Source organism: Manis javanica, chromosome 3, assembly GCF_040802235.1.
Source record: "Manis javanica isolate MJ-LG chromosome 3, MJ_LKY, whole genome shotgun sequence".
NCBI classification, from domain to species: Eukaryota; Metazoa; Chordata; class Mammalia; order Pholidota; family Manidae; genus Manis; species Manis javanica.
In genome coordinates this window covers 25,744,292-25,771,658 of record NC_133158.1, presented here as the reverse complement: position 1 = coordinate 25,771,658, position 27,367 = coordinate 25,744,292, and the positions used below count along the sequence as shown (strand labels likewise).

The window sequence follows — 27,367 nt, the reverse complement described above, 5'->3', positions numbered from 1 at the left end:
GTTACATGGCTACACACGTTTGTAAGAATTAATTCTTCCAGTTGTATACTTCTGACCTGGGCACTTGGTTGGCTATACCTCAATAAAAACTTTATTATAATAATTGTAGCCAGGGAGGAAGAAGAGAGGAGGCAAGCTTAGATTGAGAAAAGTGTCTACCCCCAAAGTTGCAGCTACATGGAAAGGAGGACTTCAGTGAGAAGCAGAGCCCCCTGTTAATCCAGGCTCTCATTACCTCTTCCCCAAGCACTCATTTTCTTCTGGGTCCCACAGTTACAGCCTCTCTGCCTCCTCTCAATAAAATGCATACAGTGGGCATCATCATCTGTCTTTCAAGTAATGTACTCATCATGTTACCCCCCCCTTGCTTAAAAGAACTTTACAAGTTTCTCCCCTGCCTATGAATGAAATGCCAACTCCCTACAGCCAGGATACACAGCCCTTCAGGCTCTGGTCTCCAAAACTGGTTTCTGTTTCATTTGCCATGCCTATCCTCTGCCACCTACCAAACTGGGACACCCAGTCTTATCCAAGGCCTATCTCATATTTCCAACTTCACACCACTGTCTTACATGAAGTGACCTACTCCGCCTCTTACTTCTGAAATACAGATCGCCTATCAGCAGCGGCTCAGATGCTACCTCCTTCAGGAAGTCTTCCTTATTAATCCCTCCCTCTGAACTTCTCCCTCCTGCAACTCAATCTCCAGAGCTCAGTGCTCATCACTGCCACCATCCAGCCATCTGGGTGTGAATCCTTTCCTCCTACCACCATGGTGGGTAACCACTTGATTTCTTATTGTTGTTGCAGATAAAGAAGGAAGCGAGAGCATAAAACGGAAAGGATGATTCAATGGCTCAGAGGAAGCAAGGTCCAATTTCAGTGGTGAATTTGCTTCCAAAGTTTCCTTATTTCCCTTCACAAAACATCCAGCAGCCTCTTGAAATGGTGTGAAGTCCTTGTTTCTGAGTCATCCCAACTCATTTTTGGGATGAGGTGGTTCAGGACTTGGATGCAATTCACTCCTATAAACCCAGGAGTCCCTTCTCCCGGCCACTCCTGCCCCAGCGCTTACCTCCACCTCCCACAGGGCTTTCGAACTGGTGGCAGACGTGGCTGACTGCCGGCCGGTAGTTCTCAGGAACACATGCTGCTTCTTCCGGTGCTCATCACAGGTGAGAAATTTCTCCTGCTCGGCATGAAACAGCCTCACCACATCCCCCTAAAAGTACATATGTGCAGGAGTTGAGGAAGATGAATTCTAAAAGAGATCATAACTGCTTTCCCAGAAGGAGCGAAGTGCTGCTCAATCCATAAAGTATGGAACTCACCCCCTTTAATATGTCGTCTTTGTTATCACTCCATTTCATGAAAAGGACTATTTTCCAGCTTGTATTGCAGTTGACGGAATTGACCTGGAAAACATATTAGTTTTTTTACATACCCCTCACAACTGTGTCACCCAAAACTTCCTCACTAGCGCCCAACAAGCAAGGCTATGCCTCAGCCTTGGTGGTGAGTAGGCCCTTGATTTCATATTGTTCATATTCAGAACCTTAACGACAGAGACCATTCAGCTCCCAGGACCTGCAAATCCCACCAGTCCCTCATCAGGGTTTGGTTATGTTTCCTTTGTGCCCATCACTAGGTATGTGCCTACTGACTAAGGAACCCAGCTTCCTCCCTTCTGGAAGGGTCTCTCTTCCTTTTCCTCCAAGTCTCTTGCCCTACAGCCAAAAAGTAAAGGCCCAATGAAAACAAGTACTTATAAAAAGGGATGAGCTATAGAGATTAAAAAAGAAAAAAAGACTCCAGTGGATACATGATGAAATGTCAGTGATAATCAATAACAGCAGCAGTCACTGCACACTAAGTAGATGCCAGGCATTGGGCTAAGTACTAATATTTACTAGTGTGTTTCATCTCAGCAACACCCTAGAAAATGGGAAGGACCATCGTACCCCTTTCAGAGCAAAAAAAAGATGCACAGGGAGACTGGGTGGCTAACCTAGAGTTACAGTGCTGGGTGAGACCCCAGGGCTTGTGTCCTCAACCATAAGATAAACATTTATGTCACAATCAAGTTACTCTCATGTCCTACAATTGCCAGTTTAGAAGCTAAATAGATGTACTGCCAGAAACAAGACATCATTTTTGCAGGGCTGCTGAAGGCCTAGAGTGTACCCTTCTTAGCAATTAGCAAAAGGCTCTCTTTAGGGAGATCAGTTAGAACAAGGTGCCCTTAACCAGAAAGTTACGGTAAAAGGGGCCCTTGTCTAGCTTAAAATATTAGAAAACAATCTCCCAGTTACATAAAGCTTAGCAACCTGAGCCCTATCAGGTTACATAAACCTTAGGAACCTGAGGGGTCACTATCAGCCCTCACCCACCACCTAATATACAGGCTTGCATGACCTCACCAGGCAGCCCAGATTCTGGCTCTCAGTTCCTCATCTGCAGAACATTGTCCCACATCACTACTGAAGTCACGTTCCAGATGCACGTGCTCGGGCCCCAAGGAGGTGGCTCCTGCAGCATATGTCCCCCCAAAAAGCCTTAACTGTGTTTCCCTTACCTCATTGCAGCCAGGGTTATCCACCAGCTGATGGCTGCTGGCGTGTAGGGGCTGGCCAGCATTGACGGGATTCAGAACAACTTTGTCACCTATGACCACCTGAAAAGGAAAGGACCAACAGAGTTTTGCACAGGACAGGTCAGGAGTCCTGGAGCAGAAGGCAGCTCATGTTCTTAGAACATCACTTGGACATAGCACAACCCCAGCTGCATAACCGTACCCACGTCATGAAGTCCAACAGTCTCTGCCCAACCCCAGGAGAAAAGGTGGGACCACGCTGCCAAAGCCAATATCCCCTTTTCATATGTTAGCAGGTATATAAAAATTAACTAAATTTTAGGAGAAGTAAAATATTATCTGAAGGAAGTCTTTAACTTTTAAAGAGTATAATGCATTAAATAAAGAATAAAGAGAAAAGTCTTTATTTTTTAAAGAATAAAGAATAGATATCTTTTATATCTAAGTCAATGACTTTCATACTCTTTTGAGTAAAAGTCACATTAAGAAATACATGTTGTTTATGACACAGACACACTTATGTGCAGGTCTGTGTATATGTATGTGATTGTGTACATACATAGATATATCTATATTTATCTCAAACAAAAGTTATCCCCAAGAACCAATACTTATTATGTTTAACACAGCTTGATTATTTTCTATTCTATTCCACTTTCTAAAATGATAGTCTCAAGCTACTAAATTGGTCCATAGATGGATCAAGACCTACCCTTGGACAAACGCTGTCCTACAAGGATAACTATTCACATGCACCTTACCTTCTCAACTAAGGCACTGGGGAACAGGTAAGTTTAAGGGATAGGAAAGCTAAGGGCTGGATGAAAATTAAATTCAAAACAAAGAGCCCATGTCTTTTGTTATGGGGGTAGGAAGAAGGGGAATAGAAATGATGGTTTCCTCAAATGTAAATCTACTTTCAGTTTGACACCTTTGGGGAATATATACAATAAAAATTTCTCTCCAAATGAATATAAATCAACTACCATAAAAAATTCAATGCCTTTGGTGAAACCTAAGCTTACTGGACTTGTACTTCTATTCTCACCTGAGGATCCACATAGGTACACTACCTGAGAGGGAACAGTCTGATCCGACGCTTCTGGTATACTGTATGTAATGTAACACTGTCCCCCACCCCTCAACATATAAACTAACACATATTTAAACTGCCAAAGCTTGTAAACTTAGTTGGCAATGGTAAGATTTCATGCCATTTAAAGTAAACCATATTTCTTTTTAGTAACAAACAACTATTTTAGAATCTTAACGAGCTCAGAAATAGGGCTGATAGCATTTAAACACATTTCTTGTTAAGGATATGCCCACCTAATGACTTACTAACACAGCTAACAAGTATCAGGACTTGTCTAAGTCTCCCTGAAAGGATGCCTGGAGCTTTAAGGGCTGAAGACCCCCGAGGAGAGGGGCCAGCTCAGGCTGACTGCCATGGGACGGAGGGCCTGCAGACTCATCAACAGAGGAACAAATATAGATAATCATAAAACACACTCTCCTTCCCTGCCATCTACTTATTTTCCAACATCCTCCTTTACTAAGTTTATTCCCATAATAGAGAGGCATTTATTCCTCTAATGCTCTAGAATGACAAGGATACGCCCAAGACTTTAACACAGGACAGTGTTGTCATGGTAAAGTTACTGAGGGAATGGGCTGTTCGCATCATTTCTTCAGAAGCCCGGTAGGAAAACACAGTTACTGCATTTAGGTCGCACTTCTCTCCAAATTTCCCTGTTTCCCAAACACTCATTTCCATAGTGATTCCCTCCTTCTCTTCATACAGGATAAGCCTCTGGTTCCGACTTTAAAACTCTCCCAGTTGAATGGAAGACACAGTCCTGGGCAGGGGCACAGAGTGCCCCCAGGCCGGGGACGTGCGCTTACGCTGTCCCCGATGGACCGCAGCTTGTAGAACGGCTGAATGTAAAACCAGGACCCTTCATTCCCGGCCTCGTCCAGCGTCACTCTCATGGCATTCTTCTCAAGCAGAGCCGGCAGCCTCTTATTCACAGTTAGGTATTTATTACTTTTCAAATGCAGGAGCTGAAAGCAAGCCAGAGAGCACGGTGAGTGTCAGCAAGTCTCAGAATCTCCCCCATTTCTCTCTCAGTCACATAAACTACATATCGGACCTTCTCCCCACCAATGAGCTGACCGTGAAGTGAGAGAACTGCAGAAGCGCCCGGGGCTGGGAATGATGAGAAAGGACGGGAGAGCAAGGGCAGCAGAGGCAGAAGGCAGAAGACGTATTTTTTTTTTTCCTCATACAGTCTTGACAAGATGGACGTGCCTGAGGTCAAGTGTACCATCAGTTAAAAACGGTATTCTGCATCTCTCGGCAGGGAGGGGACAAACCGGTGTAACGGAGCTGAGGATGGGGATATCCAGTCTGAAGATGCCGGGCACAAAGGCGGAGCTGAGGAAGGGCCCTTCCAAGCACAGGCAACAGCTGGGTGTAAGAGGCGACCCGTTTAAGGGACAGTCACTTCATTTAGAAGAGGAGGGCTGCTACACATTTCCACCTTGAATTTCTAAGCACTTATTCTTAATTTTTGGGTCACGGTTACATGAAGGGGATGGAAAAACCAAAGACCTCAATGGGAAACAACTTGCATCATAGTTAGGTAGACCAGGAAGCGCTGACCAAGACTTCCCGACTCAAACAGGCCATTAAGGGAGATGGGAGGGAAAGTGAAACACTGCCTAATCCCTGGATACATGCAAAGTCCAGCATGGGACATCACTGCCAACTGCCAATAGCTCCTTTCCATATGTTCAGACACAGTTTCTAGGACAGTCCCAGGAGGTCTACCAATCTTCTATTAGGGTTGATGGGGGTGGGGGAATAACTTGTCTGATTTGATACACAAGGGGAAGGCAATGCTCTCCTGAGTCCTCACTGTGACCCTGGTGAGTGGCCCCTGATCCTCCGCATACCAGTGCAGGTGCCAGACTTGGCTGGTTTACAACCACCATCATGCAGAGGTAGATCCCAGGGACCGGGCTTGGCAGAAGTAATAGTAGTAATATTAGTTAACATGTGTTCAGAGCTTACTGTGTGAGAGGCACTGTTCAATCATCCTAGGAATTAGACCCATTACTACTCCCACTTGGGTAGCAAGCAAAAACAGGCATGGCAAGATTTTGGCTAAAATCTTACAGTCATTAAGGCACAAACTTTGAGCTGGAATGCACTTAAGAGTTTATGTTCTTAGCTCTGTGCCCCTCATCATCTTCAGCTCTAGCCCTATTCTGCAATCTAACCTGATCAGGGAGTCTTACACCCCAAGTTTCAAGGAACTAATCTGGCCTCATAAAAAAGTTGACACTGAACTTTGAGCCCCACCTGGCCCCTCATGTCCATTCTCAGTTGGACAGAACCTGAGAGGGAGGAGCAATGGGAGTGGCTGCACCTAAGCTACTTTCACTATTTCTAATAGCCTAATAATAACAGCCTGTTTAAACACAAAAGATTGCTACTATCCCTGTGGCAATTTTAGTTTTCCCATGCTCCGGATTAGCACTGCTCTATATCTAACAGGAAAAAAATGGGAAGGAATGCTTTTGTAATCACTGGTTTTACTTTACATGGAAAGCAAAATCTTCCAAAATGGAAAATAATGAATCAAGATAGCCAAATGGGCCAGTCCTCAAAATTGGTAACTACGACCCTTTGCACCTGAATCTTGTAACTGGACAAATTGAGAACAGCCACATTTGGCCCCAGACTTCCTTTCACACAGTTTTCTGCAAGGATACACCTGGATGGATTTTTCTGAGCAAACCTTGCAGTAGTTGTTTTCTAGATTATGTTTTATCCTCAATCCAAATTTAAAGATGCAAGAGAGAAACAAGTCAACCTCACAGCCATGAGACAAGACACAAGATGCAGCATCAAATACTCTCCCTGAAGTTACAGAATTGCTCGTTACCTCTGGCGACCCCCTCTTGGACCAACAGATGAAAGTTACAGGGAAGCCAGTTTTCACCAAATAGGAAGAACTTCCAAGTAATGCAAGTTAAACAAAAATTCAGCAGTCAGGCTCCTTTCTAGGGAGGGAAACCATCATTTAAAATACTCGGACAGATCTTAGATGATCCGTTACAGGGGAGAGAAGTGGACTCTCCTACAGACAGAGGACCACTAAACAGCCCAAGTGTCCAGCCCAAAAGGAAAAGAACACTAGGCTTCCTGCACCAGACTGGCTGTCTCCACGGAGCCCTACTGGAAAGATGGCCAAGCCCAACTTCACATGTTGGTTTTTTTTAGCTTCATTCCTTGTAATGCTTCACCTACAGAAGAGAAGAGCAGCCTTGACCCACCTGGATCACATTGCCGTACTGGATTACAGTCCCCAGCAATTTCCTGTTTTCTGTCTCATTCTGCTTCTTTTCCAAGTCGGCAGCATGCTGTTCATGGAGAAGGAAGACCGGTCACAAGAGGAAACAACGGGCAGTATTTGTCTACGGCGATGCAAAACCACCTTCACCAGTTCAAACAAGAACCCCAGAAATAAGCAAACACCTAAGGACACCCTGAGGCTAAATGACACCGGCAAGGCGTTCAAGAACCCAACCCACCTGGGCCTTTAGTTTGTTGGCCTTTTTGTCTTTTTAGAAGTGTATTTTTTTTCTTTAAAGAATTCATGGATATCTGCTGAGGGTAAGGCGAAGTCAAAAGCTTATATATTCTTTAAGGAAACAGGGTGGGAGGGAAGTTCTCGTAGCCCTTCCTTGATTTGTAAAAAAGCCCTCTCTCTAAGGCTTTAAGGTAAACTAAAACTGAGTTTAAATGCTGGTTTGGGGTGATTTCTGGTGTGTGACCTGGAATGTATTGTTTAACATCTGCGAGCTTCAGTTTTCTCTTTTGTAAAACAGTATAAAGAGTACCTACACCTCACAGGAACCAGGTAGCACAGGGCCTTGTCCATGTAGCATTCATTTAAGGAGTGTTAGTTATTACTGTTAGATATTATTATACTTTATTTAATTTTCATAGTAGTTCCTTCAGGGAAAGACCATCAATCTCCCAGTTTAAATAAGAAACACACTCAGAGATAGTAAAAAGCTTGGCTGACATTGCATAGCTAGTTAAATGGTGGATATGAAGAGGTTTGTTTTACTATTTTCTCTACCTCTGGGGTACATTTGAAATTTTCCTTACTAATGTATTTTTTAAGAAAGCACACACCTATTAAGTAGCAGAGATGATCCTCAAACCCACATTGGGTCAACTCCGAGTTTGTGGGAACAAATGAGGCTGGGAGACATTACCAGCCCAAATGTGGCATACCAGGGAATACAGTAAAGCTGAACAGAGGGTTCCAGAATAATCTGACTGAATCACCAGCCTCAACAGTTGTTTTTCATTTGTTTACCTGTACAACTCTGCAGAAGTACTATTATCCTATTTTAACAATGCAATGGGCAGTGAAGATACTGTTGTTCCAAACCCTGTCTTCCCCAACCTAGACTGCGTGAACCAAAAGCAAAGTAACTTGTTTCATGGCTGACAAAACCCTGATGACCAGTCGTGTGCTTGAGAACTGTTTCCAGTCTTTTTTTTTCCTAGAGTTTCTCCTTTACTGGAGACAAGAGGCTGCCAGAAGCCAACGGGTTAATGGGCCTCCTTCCCAGGGAACACGTCTGCATCTTCACAGGCTCCATCTGGACCTGATCTTGATCCCACCACATACCAGCTTTATCATCTCAGGCAGGTCACTTAATCTCAACCACCCTCACCCAGCACAAAATGAGGACAGCACACGTTTTTTAGGGCTCTGGTAAAGATGAGAGAAAATGTATACCAGGCATTCCAGAAATTTTAACCATTACTACGTAAGTTTCTAACACTAAGAAATGTTCTCATGATGAGAATTTCAGAAGGCGAACAAGGGGGGTTGGGTGACGCATCTTTCAGTTTCCTTCACATTCAGCATTTGCTCCATCTGTAAGTGAAGTGTAGGTATTTGTAAGAAAGTACATCTTTTGAGAAAAATAAACCCCAGGAAGCCATCCTAAACCCAAAAGCAGCTGTACACACAGGAGGAGCATGACCTTCCTATGTTAGTGTGGATCACTACAAGGTGCCACATCTGTCTCAGACCTTTAAAACAATGTGTCTATTCAGACGCTTGCCTTTCTTCTGGAATTAGTTACCAGTCTGCTCTTCTCAGTTACATAAAGATAAAATCCACTGGGTTCAAGACATGTCCAGAAACACCAGTGCAGACACCACCACCATCCTTGCACGGCTCTAGCTCTCTCTGCCCCCATAAACACCTCCCCTGAATTTGCTCTCATCTCTCATTCTCCCAATTTTTATGGCTGTACTTGACCACCTCCAGATAGCTCAGCAGTACACTCAGGTTCTACAGGTAGTTTTCCAGACAAAACACTGGGCTGAACCCACTGGAAGGAGAGTTTGTACTCTGTAGAGAGCCATTTGTTCTTTCTACTTGGCAGTTCTCAGCTAATATGGACAGGAAATTGAAGAAAGAAAAAATGTCAAAGGGGGAAAAAAATCAATAGATTCAGGAAGACAAAACATTAACATTTTCCAACAAATAAGTACAGTGTTTCTCTAACTCAAAAGGTCACACTGAAAGGATTCAGAGAATCACTAAGTAGAGGCTTGTGGACTTAAAAGGATCACAGGTCCTGTTCAAGCGCCACAGGTCTCCTGGTTGCTGTTCTTCCTCTCAAGAATTTCCAGCGGCCTCAGTTTAAGAAACACTAGTCTAAAATATTAAGTTCCTACCTGCACACAGACTAAGTATTAAAGTGGCAATTCAATGGTCAATAGCATATCTAACAAGAAATTCAAGTTAGTCATCAAAAAGGCAAATATTCTATTTATTATAAGCTAATTAAGCCTCAGTAGCTCTACAGATAAAAGGGCACTTGTCTAAAAACACACAAAGGGTATAATCAGAACAGAATATACAACAAAATTGGAGAATATATATCTAACTACTCTTCAAATAGGGTTTAATGATAACCAATCCTACAGTTAACTACTGAACTAACCTTTAATGCATTAAGTTTATGGAACATTCTGAGAATTCACTTTTCCTATAAGCACAAGAGAAAACTTTGTTTCAAGAGAAAACTCTCCAAATTATTTTGCCTTTTACTAAATACCAAATATGTTCATTTGAGTTTACACATCAGTCCTTGGTTAACTTGCTCCACAAAACCAAATTTGGGTTTGAGACACAAACATAACATCATCATTTTTAGGTTCAACAGGTGAGGTAACAGGCAGATAGACAATTAGTAAGATATGAACTATACCTAGACCCGCTGATAAAGGTTACTTCCATCCTTAAAAAGAATGAGTCTGGTCTGCTAAATCCTTCAAGTACATTCTAACAATAAGCCCACATGTGGGCGAACTGGGATAATCTTTCTGAAGGATAATCTGGCAACGTCTAAAAAAAAACTGTTTCAATGGACGTAAATATGACATAATGATTCTATTTCCAGGAATTTCTCCTAAGAAGATAACTTGGCGCATGTACCAGGCCACAACTTTTTTTTTCTCAGAATGGCAAAAATTGTCAGGATCCTGAATTCCAGCCCCTGCACAGGGATTGGCTATCCAACATTACACTACCACCAAACAGTAGAGTAATCATGTAGCCACTAAAAACGAAGACAGAGATTCCTATTTATTCACAATATATTACGTGAACAAAACCAGGTTAAAGAAAGAGAATATGTTCCCACTGATACTTTAAAATACAGAAATACTACAATAGATACAGGGGTGGGGAGGTGGGGCAAACACCAAATACAAACCAAAGTTATTTTTAAAAAGGAGTAAGATTTGAGGATCATATTCATTTTTTCCCCCTTTTCTTACTCATGTATATTTTGGAATTCTTTTTCTTATTAATACTCGTATGTGTTATTTCCTCAAAAACATGATCATGTCTCTGTGGCAAGTAGCCTGAATTTTTAACAACCCATCTGAAATGTGTTACCTTTTCAATATTTAAAAATCATAATAATTGAAATAGCTGTTGCTCTTTCTCTTTACTAACTGGGTAGAGGCTGTTTCAAATTTCTAAGGAAAAAGATCACACTTTATGCTATGGTCTCTAGTCACCATTGTTCCCCAAGGACATTACCATGTTACCTAAGCAACACCAAGATCAACCGCATTATAGCCACCCACTACTTTATTTCAGAAATAGAGAAAACATTATTAAATTACTACAGAAAGGTCACTGGAACAGTGGGGAAAGGCTGTTTATTTAAGGTCAACAAGTTCTGAATTATGTAATATGACACTGAATTAAGGCTTCTGAAAACAGACAATACAGGACCCAGACTTTCTGAAGACAGTAAAGACTTGTCCCTCTTCTGGTTCTTCTTGCTTGTCAAAGTTATGGCTGACGTAGCACATCATTTCTCAGAACCAAAATAATGTAAGTCAAAATGCTGTCAGGAAATGGTAGTCAAGGCCTGTAGAACAAATCATGTGATTTGTGGGTAGAGGAAGCTCATTTTGCCAAAAGATTTGTGGGAAGTCATGAACCAGGAGAGCTAGAATCCAGTTTTTCCTGTAAAAAGAATGAACATACACAGCATCCAGCCACTAGATGTCATTCTCCCTCAGAGGGCTCTTTATATGTTGCTTATCCTAGTCCAAAGGAAGTCAAGTGGTCTAGACAACTAATTCCTTAAATGGCATTAATTTAAAATAATCTGACCTTTGACTGGGGGGCTGCATAGTAGTTGACAAAAATAAAAATGAAAACCCACTAGAGACTGGCCATCAGCCCCCAATGGCCAGCGGCTGCCCAAAATACATTTTAATGACTATACTATAACATGTAGATTACTTCCAGACAGCAGGGGAGGAAAGGTCCAAATAAGCGGGAAAGCAGGAATTACACAAAGTCAACACTTAAAACCTCAAAGTTGCATCAGTAATCCTAAATCAGGGGAAAGTACTGGTTTCCTTTTAATTTATTGAAAAGTATAAACAGCACAGAAGAGATAATTCATTGTCCTTTTTTTTTTTTAATAAGAAGTTCAGAGTTCTTGATCACTTTTAGGACTGCATTTTTCCAGCTGTGGGTTTTCTTTCACAGTTTATTCATGGGAAGGAACGTGAAAAGAAATTGCTGATGAAATGTAACACATGTATTACAAGTTGTAAATGGATTATTAAGAACCCTGTCCAACCTGAAGCCATCACTGTGCTAATGTTCACTGTATGTTTTAAATTTTAATTGAATTAGTTGCCAACATTTTTTAAAAGCTGAGATATTACACATAAAAGCATGGAATTTTTGTTTCTCTTGTGGAATCAGCTCTCGGCCCACCTTCCCACACACAACAGCAGGGAGTCCACTCTGAGTCTACATGTGTGCATACTCCACTGAGCAACCTGGCCCACCAAGTCCCCATGATACCAGCTGGCTTCCTGCTCTGGCCAAAAGGCATCTGAATTTACAACCTCTGCTATAAAAAGCATAGGAGAAGAAAGGGCTTGAGATGTACTAATGAGATCTCACTGGACAGAATGATTTCACTCCAGAAAAGGGAAGGCAGGACTACTAAAGCCATGTACTCCTTCCACAGAGATAACCCGACAGGCATAGTTCTCCCAGAAATATGCAGGACTGAGGCCCCCTGCCCACTCATTCAGCTAGATTCCCATGCTCCCAGCACAGACTTCAGGGGAACTGTGGGTTGTCACAAAGGTTGGGGGAGGAGGGAGGTGCTACTGAGATTCAGGACACAGGGCCAGGGATGCTGGATGCCCTGAAGTACGTGGTACAGTCCCCGTACCAGGATGAAGCATCATTCATCCAATATAATTTTATGTCTGGCTGGACATGCACATAGATTAAAAAGCTGCCTGCAATTTTGGAGCCTAGCCCCTAACTCCACTTCACATATCAACACAAAGCACATTTTTGCATGGCTTAATACTACTATGAATACATTTTACAAAAACACAGATGTTATTTAATAAAGGAAAGAGTGTATTTTGAATTCTTCATAAAATTACCAAGAGCTGCTGACCATTTCAGAAAACCGTATTACAGGAAACATGCTTTCTGGGTCTCCAGTACTACACACCTACATCAGTTACTGTCTTTGGCTGCCTCGTTTGAGGATTTTTCACAGGCAGGGACAAAAGCATTTACTTCCTTGTGGCCTGTAGAGTGGTCATGCCTGGCATTAGCTTACTAAGTATACAATTGTAAAATTTATAACTTTCCTTTTATTTTTCCTTTATAATTCAGTTTTTATAATTTGGTACCTTGGCAGGGTATATTATTTATGAATTTCATTTCCTGTTCATACAGTGTCATATTTGCTATTAAGAGGGAGAAGGGGTTCTGCTGAGGTTGAGAATGTCTGCCCTAAAGCCATTAAAATAAAGATGTAGTTCCTGAACTCTTCAAAGCAATCTGTTTCTGTTGTTTCTTTTTCTACCCTCTGACTCACACAGATGCCTCACAATGAGGCTTGTCACTTCCTCTTCCTCCAGAAAGCCCTCCTTGATATCACCCAACCACCTTACTCACAAAGATGGATTCACCCCTTGTATAGCAGACTACAGCTTCTACAGTTTTTCCTGTAATAATACTTGTGTCTTATCACTACATTTTTATTCTTTATTAACTATTAAGCTCTCAGAGGGTGAAGACTCAGCTTTATCATCTATCACAGAGCTCATTCATTCAACAAATATTTCCTGAGCAACTACTATATGCCAGACACTAATACAGGCACCTGGGATACAGTGGTAGAAAGTCACTGCTCCTCATCTCGTGGAACTGTCATTCTCATGAGTGACCGATGAGAATTAACGTATTCTTAATTATACTTAAATATTATTGCAGACCACAGTCAGCACTGAGAAACCTATAAACAGAGTGCTGTGATGGAGGAAAGCAAGCAGGACATAGCCTTAGGTCAGGAGGTGGGGAAAGACCTCAATGAGATGACACTTACACTATGATGTAAGGATGCAAAGGAAGATCCAGGAGAAGAATGTTCTAGACAGAATGAATTGAAAACACCCAGGTTATGAGACTGTTCAGGGTCTGTGGCATTCAAAAATTAAGGAACGGAATGAAATAGAACCAGTGTGGCTGGAACATAGTGAGTGTGTTTCAGAAGCCTCAGAGGGGCCAGCAGGGTCCAGTAGGCACAAAGTCCGGGTTTCCTTTTACATACATCAGGAGTGACTGCTTGTGTGTCCCCACAGCCGAGGATAAGCTCACTGAGGTTAGGAGCTGGTCTTTTCAACACACCTGGAGCACCTCACTGTCGTCTAACCCAGTACGTACTGAATAAGGGAGTCTCTTCACATGACCCCTACCCTTCCAAGTGTGGCTGGTGGTTACTTTGCCATATATATGCATCAAAAACAGAGTGTGATGGAGGAGCTCCACAGTGCTTGCAGATACTCTGCATCTTCAACTGTCATCACTAAGTACCAAGAAAGATCTTATTTTATTAAATATTTGAGTGCCTGCCCCATGTCGCAGGCATGAGGGATACAGCCACAAGTGAACCCGACACAAACTTCTACCCTCGGGTCATTTCTATTCTAGTGCAGGTGGACAACCCATAAACACAATAACCTAGAAATATGATCATAAGCGCCACTGAGAAAAATAAAGCAGGACTGGGGGTAGGGAATTGGTTGCAATTTCCATACTACTACATTGGATATACATCATGTCCTTCTTCCGAAACACCCCAAAGAAGTTCCACGCAGATTGGCCTCACAGAAGAATTGTCATTGAGACACTAGAAGCTAGAGGAATTATGTCACCGTTTACAGATAGAGAAACAGGCTCAGAGAGGCTCAAAAACTTGCTTATGGTCACACACCCATCAGCAATGGAATAAGCACATTTCCTGTATGCCAACTGATAGTCAAGATAAATATGATTATAATAGCTAAAGTTATTAAGGACGTATTATGCACCCAGCATTGTCCCTATGTCTTTTAGGCTGCATTTCATGTAATTCTCTCCTGATATATTCAACATGTAACTACCTCCTGATGCAGATGTAGCATTTCCATTTTACAAGTAGGTAACGGCAAGGTAACAGACCCTTACCTACTTATTTAAATAGGCAAGTAGTTACAAATAGCCACGTAACTTCCCCCAAGATCCCGGTTAGCGGTGGAGCCAGGATTCACTTCCAGAGCTTATGCTCCCAGCCAGCACTTTACCCAAAGCCATCCTGGAAAGGGAATGGCTGAGAAAAAAGTAACTCTCAAGACATCTCGAGATGAAGGTCACCCATCCCTTTCACCCCTTTATTACAGAACACGGGAAAGCTGGTACCCTGAGTTGGAGCACTATAGCACTAATCCCAACCCGTGACATTCAGACACAACCAAGTGGCCACTCACGAGTCACTCTGCACAGACAGGCCCGGCTCCATACGTACATGCAGTTTGTTGAGCAGAACCGCATCTGTTGTACTGTTGGCCCCTGGCTTAGCCGCTTTCCAGAACTGCTTCTGGGCAGAGTAGCGATTCATAGGACATAGTTTAAAGAGGCAATCTAGGAGTGAAACAAACAAAATCCATTACTGAGAAAGTAGATATATTCAACGTAGGAAGAAAACATTCCCCTTCTATTGATAGAAGGCATTGTAAATTGTACATAAGCATAAATGACAAGTTACAAGACCCTTTTACAAACTTCTCCTTTACCTTTAATTCTCACCACCACAACACGGGGTTACAGATGAGGAAACTCAGGCTTTTGGAAAATAAGTGAATTGTCACATAGCCTGTTGGTGGCAGAGCTATGACTCAGAGTCCAAATCCAGGGCTCTAAATCCTACCCTATCATTTTCTCCTTTCCTTTATGATGGACATATATAAACATGAACATCCTAACTGGATGTAACAATACATAGGAGCATTTTTGCATATAAATCCAGCTCTCTTTATTCCAACTACGTTAAAAAAAAATACTCAGGAGCTTATTTGGAGGTACCCCTGGGAGTGTCATGTACAAGATGATTCCCTGGGGAACAGACAGAACGTAACTGACTTTTGCACTGAGACCGTCCATGCCCTTGCCCCTCACTCTGTAAGACAAAAAATCATGATGATCTCGCTGGATGTGAGAAAAAGTCACTCAGATATTAAAAATTCTAAGGAAGACCATTGAAAAGGTTGTCTCTAATGATAAACTCTACCCTCAAGCTTCTATGGGCCTTATGGTATCAGTTACATGATAACCATGGTTAACAAGGCACTTATTGTGTAGTCTTAAACTTTTTCATCAACATCTATTTTCTGACTTGTTTTTATAATGAATTCAATATTTCAGTACAGTCACATATAACTTTTAAATACATTTCCACATAGTTTCGGGGTATAGTTGTCAACCCTTTTTGACAGGGCTGTGCCATCCAAAAAGACTAGAAATAACTTCTCTAAGAAACTGGTATTAGAAATAACCCTCACTCCCTAAAAAGTTTACATTTTGACATAATGGGTTTTCAAATGGTCAGTGCTTATAGAGTGAAATTAATCAATTTGGAATGAATACCCAGATTTGGAAAAACTGTACCCTGGGCGTAGATCAGAACCAGCTTTAAAGGCAATTTAGTCTATTGGCTATATACACTTCTTATATGTTCACTCAAACAGACCCTGAACAAGTAAATGCCCAACTACTGTCTTAGCCAAATAATTATCTCAAAGTAAGAAAAATTCATCTGCTGTCAAGTACAGAGACATTAGGACTTTCCTCTAATTCAGATGACCCTTTCATCTAGTTGGATCAGTGAATTTTTACCGAATGCTGCACCACAAATACTTGACATTGTTCAGAAAAAAACAAAAACAAAAAACATTTAATTGTAGAAGTAAAAGGTACTCCCCCCTTTCTATACTCTCCTTCAGTAAATATTTCTATCTAGTCACAAGCAGTTAGAATGTAAAAAGAAAACCACTGATCTCCATCTTTATCAAGAATACAACCCCTCTATGAAAATTAGTGCATATGAAAAGATACTATCTATGTCTTTAGAGAACACAGGACGTAACAGGAAACCTATTAGAAGATAGGCTGCTTTCCCCACATCTTATGAAAGCCACAGGTCACTGTCATTTACTGTAACAGTGGCAACCTACTGACATCAAGAGACAGTTTTTCTACCAGTTTGACATATGTGAACTCTCCATTCACCCCAGGAACAATCAGGCAACCATGAGACTACTGGTCGTGACTAAATGTCCTATCTTTGACCCAGGACACAGGGGGCATCTAGGCTGGGCAGGGGTGACTTCCTCAATAATCACATGAATTAAAACAAAAAGAACATTGAAAATATTTAAGCCACCAATATTAACACTGGACAGAGGATTGACTTTATGTACCCAATAGGGTAAAACGTTTAAAATTGCATCAATAAGATATTGAGAGTAAAATAGTCCTTTTTTTCCTCCAACACTTTCTATAATGATAGCTAGTGGTATGCATGCAAAAAAAATCTGCGTAAATCTATTTTGAGAATAATTGGGCTGGGTTCATAATGCCAAGGGATTAACAGGCAGTGGTAAGTACCATTCTACAAGTGTTCATGGGGTAGCCAAGTCAAACACCCCACATAACAAATGGGGCACAACATAATGCTCAAAACTCCAGATAACTTTCCATTCACCGAAGGGGAAAGTGTGAATTTAAGCACTGTCAATCCAACCAAAACTTTGCTAGAACTTCCACACCAACTATTTCCCTTGGGCAAAACAGAGCATTGCATAGGATTAAGTGTATTTACAACCAAGCACCTATGTAAATACAAGACATGCTAGCATGCCAGTAGCAGAACCAAATTAGCCTTGCTGATTTTGTCCTGTCTCCCCGGTTGCTTAGCAACTGATTCAAAGTGAAAATTAAATTAAGCAATTCAAATGTGATGTTCAAGTAACGTTCCAAATTTTGCAACTCAGTGGCTCCACATTGCCCTTTGCTATTTGGATGGTACAGCAGGGCACAATGAAAGTTCTACTGGACCCTACCACTGTGCTAAGTATAGAAATACACATATATAGGAAATTCAGTGTGAGAATATATGTAACACCCCTTTGGGAGAAGGTAGTATGTGTGACTATATACGCATGTACGCATACGCCATGCGCACACACACCTCCCCCCACACACAAAAAGAGTGGTTAATCTCACCCCAAAGAAATACCACAATGAATATCTCATGTGACAAGGGTTATTTCAAGCCTTTGAAGAATAAACTATATTAAGCTTTCAAAAAATGTCTTTGGAATATTCCTAAGCTTTAGTAGATACCATGCTCGACTAGCAAAGGAGAAGTTAGCTGAATGGGAGAGTGTTACAGAGCTGTGTGGGTCGAGCAGGAGAACGAGAACAGGCCCGAGGTGATCATCCGTGGTTTAAGCAGCATTCCAGAACTCGGTTGGAGGGAGAACACTCAGTGCTTAGCAGATGCATTAGCTAGGAAATGAGGACTTGGGGTGCACAGTAAAGAGAAGACAGAGGCAAGAGGAGCCACAGGTGGGCTCAGAGCCCCTGGCAACAGATCCCAAGGGGAGTGAGAAGGCATAGAAGCTGGCCTCAGAGGGAGTCATATCAGGGACCAAGTCAGAGAATAAAGGCTGCCAGAGCAGCAGAAATCCTACTATCTCCATATCGACTGCATACCTGGCATTTTGAACTCCAGAATGTAAGGTTCCTAAGGGCAGATATTTTTGTCTGTTTTGTACCCACTGGTAACCCAGGGCCTGTGGGTAGAGTAGGACCATCAGGATAGTGCTTAATTAATGATTTAATCACACTGTAATCTCTAGGACTCTGGAAGTGTTATCACTGAAGAGTGATGTCCCCTGAAGACAGGTCCAGCTCTCAGCCCCCAGGCGTCTATTTGCAGATTCAGTCACTATTTATTAAAGTGTCTACCGAGTGCTGGCCACAGTATTGACTGCTGGAAATCTAACAGTGAACGAGACACACAAGTTTCTCAATACTACCCTTGTGACAGGGAAAAATTAGTCAAAGACACCAGTCTTGTAGGAAATCAAAAGTACCACAGAGGTGAGAGTTCTGTCTTGGCACAATACGGCTGGTGCAGAGGAGCAGCGCTTCATACAAGGTCACCAGGAATGGCATCCCCAGGCCTGTGGCAATGACTGGACAGCTCAAAGAGGAAAGAGTCAGGCCTGATAAACATCTGGAGGCAACGCCTTCCAGGCAGAGGGCCCAGCAAGTACAAAGGCCCTGAGTTGGAAGAAAATCTTGACAAGGTTAAAAATAAAAATTTTTTACAAAAGTGACCGGAGGGCAGTGGGCAAAAGAGAGTGAAGGGAGATGTGGCTGGAGAAGCAGGCAGACGTTGCATCCTGCAGAGATGTGCAGAGCACTGTGAGGCATTTGGTTTTTGTCACTTGGAAGCAGAGGGAAGCTACCAAAGGGCTTTAAGCAAAGAAGGACCTGGTCCAGCGTAGGTTTCTAGGGCAGCTTTCTTTTTCTTGACGGTGCCTCCTAAGTTAGGGAAGGGAATAGAAATCAAGAGGCTTACTTTGGTCCTGCTTAGTTTGAGATGCCCATAGAACAGCCAAGCTGAAATGCTGAGTAGGCCATCCATCAAATAGCAGGTTTAAATACGGTACAGTCAGTTATTTAAGGGAGTAAGGAGTGGGTGGGTGGAAGAGGAGAAGGATGGGGGAGCTGAAGAGAAAAGCTGAGGAAGTCAGTACTACACATACGACAAGTTGCCCCCTGGAAGCTAGGGAGATGTATAAAAATCTTGAGGACGTGTTAACTGAGGCTTACAAAAGTGAACTGGATTCAAAGTTTTCACAGGGCAGAATAAAAACCGTTCCTCTTCTTTTTCCCTACCCCCCACAAAATATACCCAGAAAACCCCAACTCCATCTCCTATGAAATGCAACTCCCATCTTCCCAAGTTGCAATAGAAGAAAATGGAAAGAGGATGGCCTAGATGGAAGGAGGGAAGTGAAGCCTATGTGTCTGCCCAGGGGACACGAGCGAGAGGCGTGCCAACTCGCCCTGTGCAGCCCCAGCCCCGCAAAGGTCATCAGGGTTCACCACGGGCCCAAGCTGGGGCAGGGCCGAAGGGCTCCAGGGGCTGAGCACAGCAGGGCAGACCAGGCAGGGCAGTTCATCCCACCCGCCTGCCACATGGAAACACACTGAGGCCTTCAGAGGGAGAAAAGACTCTGTAAATGCTATGAAAGAGCTGTGCAAATAAAGAAAAAAAAGATTATTACTAACTCCAGGGGCAAGCTGCATATTAAAATCTAGTATGTCTTTAGTTCAACAGTGAACAATATTTACACAGTCATAAAAGTCTAAGACTGAATATTAGTCTTGCCAAAAATAAAAAAGGAGACAACTGTAATGGGAGGGTGAACAACAAGCAGGAAGTGTTAGAAAGTCAACCGCATCTATAACAGGAAGTCAACAGACAATATGTAAAACAGATTAATCCGAAGACATCAGGAGACACATCATCTAGAAATGCAGTGGTAAATGCCAGGTAGAAAAATGTTAAAATATTTTAAACTGTCTCTGGAAAGTGGTAAGACATAGAACTGTTATTTTTAGTCTACATATTATCACTATTTCACACCTTTTTTTTTTTGAGGTGAATTCATGACACATAAAATTAGCCATTTTAAACCGAACAGTTAGTGGCGCTTACATACTGACAATGTTATACGACCACCTCTATCTAGTTCCAAATCATCTTCATCATCCCCCAAAAGGAAACCCTGTATTTATGAAACAGTTCACCCCTAACCCGCAATATTTCATATTTTGAAGGATGGGCGCATGACAATGGAAATATTTAAAAATTTTAAACCGCCTTTTTGTACTCAATGACTTTTCAGCTTTTATTCCATTATCACTGTAGTACAGAGAGACAAACAGCAACAGGCCAGGAAATGCAGAGGACCAGTGGGATACTGGAACCTCTCTCCTGGGGATGGGTGCATAGACTGGTGGGGTTAACTATGGACAGCAAGCTGGCATGAGTCAAAGTAAGTAGACACATAGAACCTGGAAGATGTAATCCAGCAATTCTGCTACTGGGCACCCATTCTAAAGAAATCTCTCTCACATCTCAGACCCGCCACTTCCATATCGAGGAGGACGTTCTGGAGAAGAGATCCACGAGAAGACGCACCTGCTCTTGGCCGCACTGGCCTAGAAGTACGACAAACTTTGCACTCACGGGTCATCAGTGATAACCAACCACATGACCCCACGGTACAAGGAGCTAAGAAACGTAGTCCAGAGAGCGCCCAAGAAGAAATGAGTTTACTGGGGACCTAGCCAACTGCTCAAGTCTGTCCTTCAAGTTGTCAACTGTCTATTTCACCATCCACGAGCTGGTGATGGAGGAGTTAACTAGGCAAAACAGTCCCTTATGTGCCAGAATTTGAGCTCTTCAAACCTGCCTCCGTGATCATTCTTTAAAAATGCTTCAGTCAGCCAGCATATATAAATGCAATTTTATACAGGGAGAAACCAACGGGGGATTTACATGAGCAACAAATATGAAAAATTTAAGTGTTGATTTTTCATATCTTCCTTCTTCTGAAAAGGTAAGAGGTAACAGAATAACAATTTCAGAAAGAACAGACAATATGATTAAAAGAGAAGGAAGAATATAGTAATTGCCCACCAAGGGAGTTAAGATTTCAAAGAAACAATGAAAGGGAAATAGAAAACAGCCATGTTTTTTTAAGGACTCTCCCAACTCAAACTTCCAAAACTGCAAGTAGCATGGGGGTAAGGCTGATCTGTTTATTTTTCTCTCACCACTGCATTCAGTGACTATGGGGCCAGTGAATACACACATGGATAGCACCGCTGGAAGAACACTCTCAAGATGGCAGTTCACAAAAGAAGAACCCACTCACATTTCCAACAAAAGCCTCCCTTGAACAAGTAATTAACTCCAGTTCACCAAAACAGGATAGTGCAACACATTGTTGTGTCTGCTGCATGCTAATTGCATTTCCTAAGCCATGACAGGAGCCCTCTGAAGTTAAGTGACATTCTCCAATTGGGACTGCCAAGTCAACCTTCCACTACCTGTCTGCAAAAAGCACATTGTTATTAAGAAAGAATGGAAAAGGAGGTGATTTTTTCTCACTTTGGCGACCAGGTGTTTTTTCGAAGTAGAACAATCAGGACAGCTGTTTAAAGGTACAGATTTACAAGTCATAAATAAGCCCGAGGGATTAATGCATAATACAGTGAATCAAAGCAACCACATTGTATGATCATCATCAAACTTGCCAAGAGACTAGAACTTAATTATTCCAAGCACTAAAAATAAAAGGATAATGATGTAGTGTGACAGGGGTGCTAGTTTTCATCACGATGGCAACCATATTATATACTATATAAATGTATCAAATTAATATGTTAAATACCTTAAATTTACACAGTGCTATATGTCAAACACATTTTAATTTTGAAAAATACACATTAAGGGGAAAAAAAGAAAGAAAACCCAAGCTGACAATACCCAAGGCTGCTACTTTCTGCCTTTATCATCTTTCCCCGGTGCAGGCCCATCATTCACAAACACTAACAGGAAATGCAAGTGTAGAAAGTGCTTTTTGACTGAAGTTAGCTTAGCCAATTACATTTTTATCCACCTCTTTGCATGAATTATTGAATATGGATCAGCTTTAACCCAGAGACTAACAGTAAAAAATTAGTTAGAAAGTCCAGTCCTCCTCCCACGATAGAAGATGGAAGAGCCCAGAGTTCGTTTCAGCTGCAGCCACAACACAGACATCTGCCTACACCTAGGCAGTCAGATGCCCTGCCCTGGCCTCTGTATCTGGACAGATGGATTCAAAGACCAAGAGCCAGTTAAGGACTGCTTGTGATAGCAGAGTCACAGGGCCACGAGCATTATGGACAGTCTGTCAACGAGAGATGACAGGTCACTGGGCCAGAGGCAGTGTCCCTCTAAATGGTCCCCCAGTACGACCCAGGCTGTACCACCACACCCGCCCCCTTCGTGCCTAGCTTGGGTTGCCTTCCTATGGATTCTGGGGGCTAGCTGATATCCTCCCAACAGTTTGCTTTTCAGCTTTTGTTAGTCAGTTGCTGTTGTTTACAACCAAGAGTCCTAGGTAGCTACTGTGATAAAACATATCACCCTTTGCTAGCAATGGACATCACCAAAGAGAATCCGCCCCACCCCCCACCCCAAAAAAGAAACCTGGAAACAGGGAATCTGGAAACCTGGGTTCCAGCCCTGGCCCCCCTCTAGCTGAGCAGCCTTGGCCAGGTTACTAAAGCTCTCTGTGCCTGCATGGTTTTCTCTGGCAAAGGGATCATCCCTAAGGAGCCACAGTACTGAGACCCGACGAAGTATGTGGAAGTACACACTCCATGTCAGGGAACTCACAGAAAACCCAGATGTGGATGTGCTCAGGTCTACATGGACCCGCGATCTGGCTGACCAGATTCATACCTCAGCTCTATCACTTTAGCTGTATGACCTTAGGGGAGATCATCTCATCTCTTTGAGTTTTTGTTTCTTGCCTATAAAAGGGCAATAACCACAATGGCTAACTCCTCACAAACTCATTTAAGAGATTAACTACCTCACTTAAAGCACTTGGTACAGAACCCGCCCTGAGCTGACACTCCATAAACATCAGCCATGAAGGGAGGAGAGGTAGGTAAACAAGTTGTGTATTCATGCACACTGCAATGGAAACAAACTACTGTTACACACAACAGCAGGGATGGATTTCACAAGCAGTATTTTGAGTGAAAGAAACCAAAGCGAAAAGAGCCCATTTATAGTGAACAAACCCATTTCTATGATATTCAGGAACAGGCAAAACCAGTCTATGGAGTCAGAAAAGTGGTTGCCTTTAGTCAGGATGGTGGGAGGGCAGGGGGATAGTCCCTGGAAAGGGACACTTTCTGAGGTGCTGGAAATGCTCTTTATCTCAGTCTGGGGGGGGGCTCATGTGGGTCTACATCTATGTGAAACTTCATCAAGCTGTGCATTTAAGGTTTGTGCACATACCTCTATAAAAGATGAATATGCCATAGCAGCTGTTCCCACAAAAAGGAGAATGAAACAAATTTTCCCTTCATGTGAAAGGTTAACAGTAGTGTCTGATTTCCGTCACTGGGAAAACATGCTTTGTGTTGTCAGCATTTGGGGGTTGGGTGTTTGCTGGTCTAAATGGACAGGAGGAATGACAGAAGAGGGAGCAATTACATCAGTGACTCCCCCAAATGGCCTTGGTTATTTGCATTACGCACAGGACGCTCCGGGCAGCGCATTCCCTGGCCCAATGTCTAATGCCCAGAACAACTTCCACCAAGGCACGCTTTTCTCCCCAGCTGACTCCCTGGTTCTATCCAAATAACTTGATGCCATTAATAGGCAGCAGTTTAAAAATGTAGACTGTAATAACATGCTATGCTGACAGATAGTTGCTTCGAAAGAATCAAGGAGAGGGGAGTAGGGGGGTAGAGATGAAACAAGATTGGCTGTGAGTTGATAACTGTTAAAGGTGGGTGTTGGGTACACAGAGGGAGGTTCATTATACCATTACTCTTTCAGCTTGTATATATACATTTTATGTAACAAAAGGTCTTTCAAATCGTCTACAAAATTTATTTTCAAAGTAAGAAATTTTTACAAAAAAACCAAACAAGTATTCACCAAGTTCAAAACAAGGTGATTTTTCTTTAAGTCCTAACTTTTTTCAAAAAATAAAAATAAAGAAAAGAAACCCTGCTATATGTAACCTGGTCCAACTGTCTGTCTCCATGAAAACCAGTATATTCTGGAAAGAGGAAGTAGCTAGATGGACTTCTCAAGTGAAAAATACGACAGGAGTGCACAACAAAATGAGAGAGGATGCCCTACTGCTCTAAGTGAAATCTGTGAAGAACAAATACCACCACGACTTTGGGTGAAAAAGCTTTCCTGTATAAAACTCTACATCCTCAGCACCTCTCAGAGTTCAAGGCATCAAATTTCTCTGTATGTGGTCCTGGTTATTCAAGAAACTATAGCACCTATGAACCTCTAAGGATATGACACATCTTTTACAGAAAGGTGTCCAGAAGGTCTGGAATGTCTGCTCTGAAAGGAGTTACGTAAGTTATTGGGTTGGTCATCCTGGGGCCCTTGGAGAAAAATTCTTTTCCCATCAGAAAATCCTGTTACACAAATCAAACATAGCCTGTTTCTCTTGAATTCATTTGATTTCTCCTTCATTCAAACATTTCTTAAGCCCTGCGTACTAGAGATAAGGAGTCAGGAAAACCTGGTCTCTGAGCATCCGCAGGGAGACAGATCAGCCAACAGGAAACGCCAGGGTGTTTGGAGCAGAGGGGCACTCAACCCAATCTGGGCAGGCATGGGAGAGGGAGTGAGAGAAGGCCTCCTCAAGGGAGCTTTGCAAGGTCTAGGGCTGAAGCAAATGGGTGGGGAAAGGAAGAGGGATGGACAATACAGAAAGAATGAGGCTCTACAGAAGCCTGTTGCATTATGCACAGCACATCAGCCCCAGAATTAACTTACTTTTCTGAGAAGTGGGCCAGACCTCCTATTACAGCCCATGGTCCAGAAGGAAAGGCTCACAAGCCAGCTGTCCCCCACTCTCCTCTACTTGGGGCAACCCAGTGTCTAAGGCAAGCACTGTTGACTGAGCAGCACCCTCATGGCTGGTCGCACCCTTTTTCCATCAACAGACAAGAAGGCATGAGGATGCCAATGATCAGAGGGAGATACTACCCTATCTATGTCTTTCTCTGTTCCTTTCCTTCCTGGTCTCCACTGGAGACCTAGTCACCCAACTCTGAGCTTCTCAGTCCTTCCTCCCATCCTAGGATTTCCCAACCAGTTCCTACAATGTGTGAGTTGGGCCACTCTCTCCACATGTTTTTTATTTTTTTACATATCAAGCACACTTTTAATGAACAGATTTCTTCCAAAGAGGCCCTTTCATGACCCTAACCTATCAAAAAGGATCTAATTAAACAAATTGAGACAAAGACATCGTATATTTTCCCTAAATAAAGACAAAGTCACTTTCTTGATTTATTTCATGATGTGTTTCCTTTCCTTAATTTTTATCTTAGCAGACAAACATAGCCCACCATCAAACAGCCTTTTAAGTCAAAATAACTGCCAAGAACAATGTCAATCTTTCTCTTCCCCAGAACATCTACCTGAAAGATACAACACATTCCCATCCAAAACAGTGGCATATTACAACAGAGATTCTCCAGAAAGGCACTTCAAGAATGACCCTTTCCGTCCCAAAAGGTGATTCTCCTAGGGTTTCTCAATGCCACTATTAGCATCACCTATAATTATTTATGGGGGCCCTCTGGTGCCTTCTAAGATGCTTAGCAGCATCCCTGGCCTGTACACTTAAGTTGTCAGTAGCCCCTTATACCCATTTCTTACAATCAAAAATGTTTCCTCATGTTGCCCAATGTCAGGTGGTGGGGGCTGTGGGGCAAAATCATCCCCCATTGAGAACCACAGGATCAAACCTTCCTTCCTCCCCTTCCTTCTTGAGATTCAATGCCATGAGATTACTAAAAGTAACAAGATAGCCTGATAAAGACAAGAGAGAGAGGCAGAAAGCATCTAGACACTTCTGAATCATGTCTGGAAAGCAGCTGCTTTGTTTGCTGTGCTTGAAATTCCACTTGATGGCTGGAATTCGCTTTCTAAAACTGACTCCCTTGCCTGGGATCCTTCATCAGGTTCTCAGCCCAGGCTACTCCTCAGTCACACAGGAAGCTTTTAAAACAGTGCTCTGGCCTCTGCCTTGGAGATGCTAATTCATGAGCTAATTCATGAGCTAATTCATGATGCTAATTTACCAGTGTTTCCCGCCTCACCTCCCCAGGCGACTTCAATTGAGAAGAGCTCCTTTAGAATTTCACATCAAACTTAGGAGTATGCCCTCGCCAGAGGATTTATTAAAATACACATGCCTGGAGACCTAGGAATCCTCATTTTTGACACATTCTTCAGGTCATTTTAACATGAATGGCCCTGTAGGGGATATACAACTTTCTGACCAGGACTCCCACCTAATCTTAGTAGCACCCACTGTGTACATAATAAGAGCATGTTTGCACATTTACAGGATGTTTACCAGCGACAGAGTAGTTGGTCAGTCACAGAAGCACTGGCCCAGTGGAGGGGTACAGAGGAAACACCCATTCTTTCCTTCCCTCAGTTCCTGGTACCTAATTGGTCAGGCATCCAAGAGTCACTGGAGACCTGCACACAGAGTTCCTCCCAGTGCTAGGCGCAGGGAAGTGGTGCCATGGACAGACGTGAGAAAGCCGTGGAGCCCTGGTGCCCCTGGAAAATTAAGCCCAAGTGTGGGAGCAGGGAGCTTGGAGGGCAGGGAATGAGGAGAGACTGAGACCTACTGCCAAGAGGATTAAGCGTGTGCTGGGGAACAGAACCTGTAGCCAGTCTGGGGAGCACATTCAAGCCAGCTGTATGTGCCAAGTTGCCTGTGACCACCATGAGAATAAACATGGTAACCTCTTTACCCCAAACTTCTTGCCCTTGCCTTTATTCGGTCTCATCAAATCCACAAAGAACTTGCCCCAGGCAGGGAAACCCCTCCTCCCTCATCTACAGGCCCCCACCCACACTCTTAGAAATACTAATCTGAAGAAAAAAGGACTTCTAAAAACAGCACTTCTC

At 42.7% G+C, this 27,367-nt stretch overlaps 1 protein-coding gene across 1 annotated transcript in view; it reads right to left on the bottom strand.

The window, feature by feature from the left end:
* Positions 1 to 27,367, bottom strand: part of ITPR1 (inositol 1,4,5-trisphosphate receptor type 1) — a 296,128-nt gene that overhangs the window by 173,458 nt on the left and 95,303 nt on the right. The window contains exons 5-10 of the mRNA XM_073230964.1: positions 15,056 to 15,171; positions 6,938 to 7,024; positions 4,499 to 4,657; positions 2,576 to 2,674; positions 1,332 to 1,415; positions 1,076 to 1,222 (exon numbers count right to left, since the gene is read on the bottom strand). Coding sequence (XP_073087065.1) covers positions 1,076 to 1,222; positions 1,332 to 1,415; positions 2,576 to 2,674; positions 4,499 to 4,657; positions 6,938 to 7,024; positions 15,056 to 15,171 — 692 coding nt within the window. The remainder of the gene's footprint in view (positions 1 to 1,075; positions 1,223 to 1,331; positions 1,416 to 2,575; positions 2,675 to 4,498; positions 4,658 to 6,937; positions 7,025 to 15,055; positions 15,172 to 27,367) is intronic.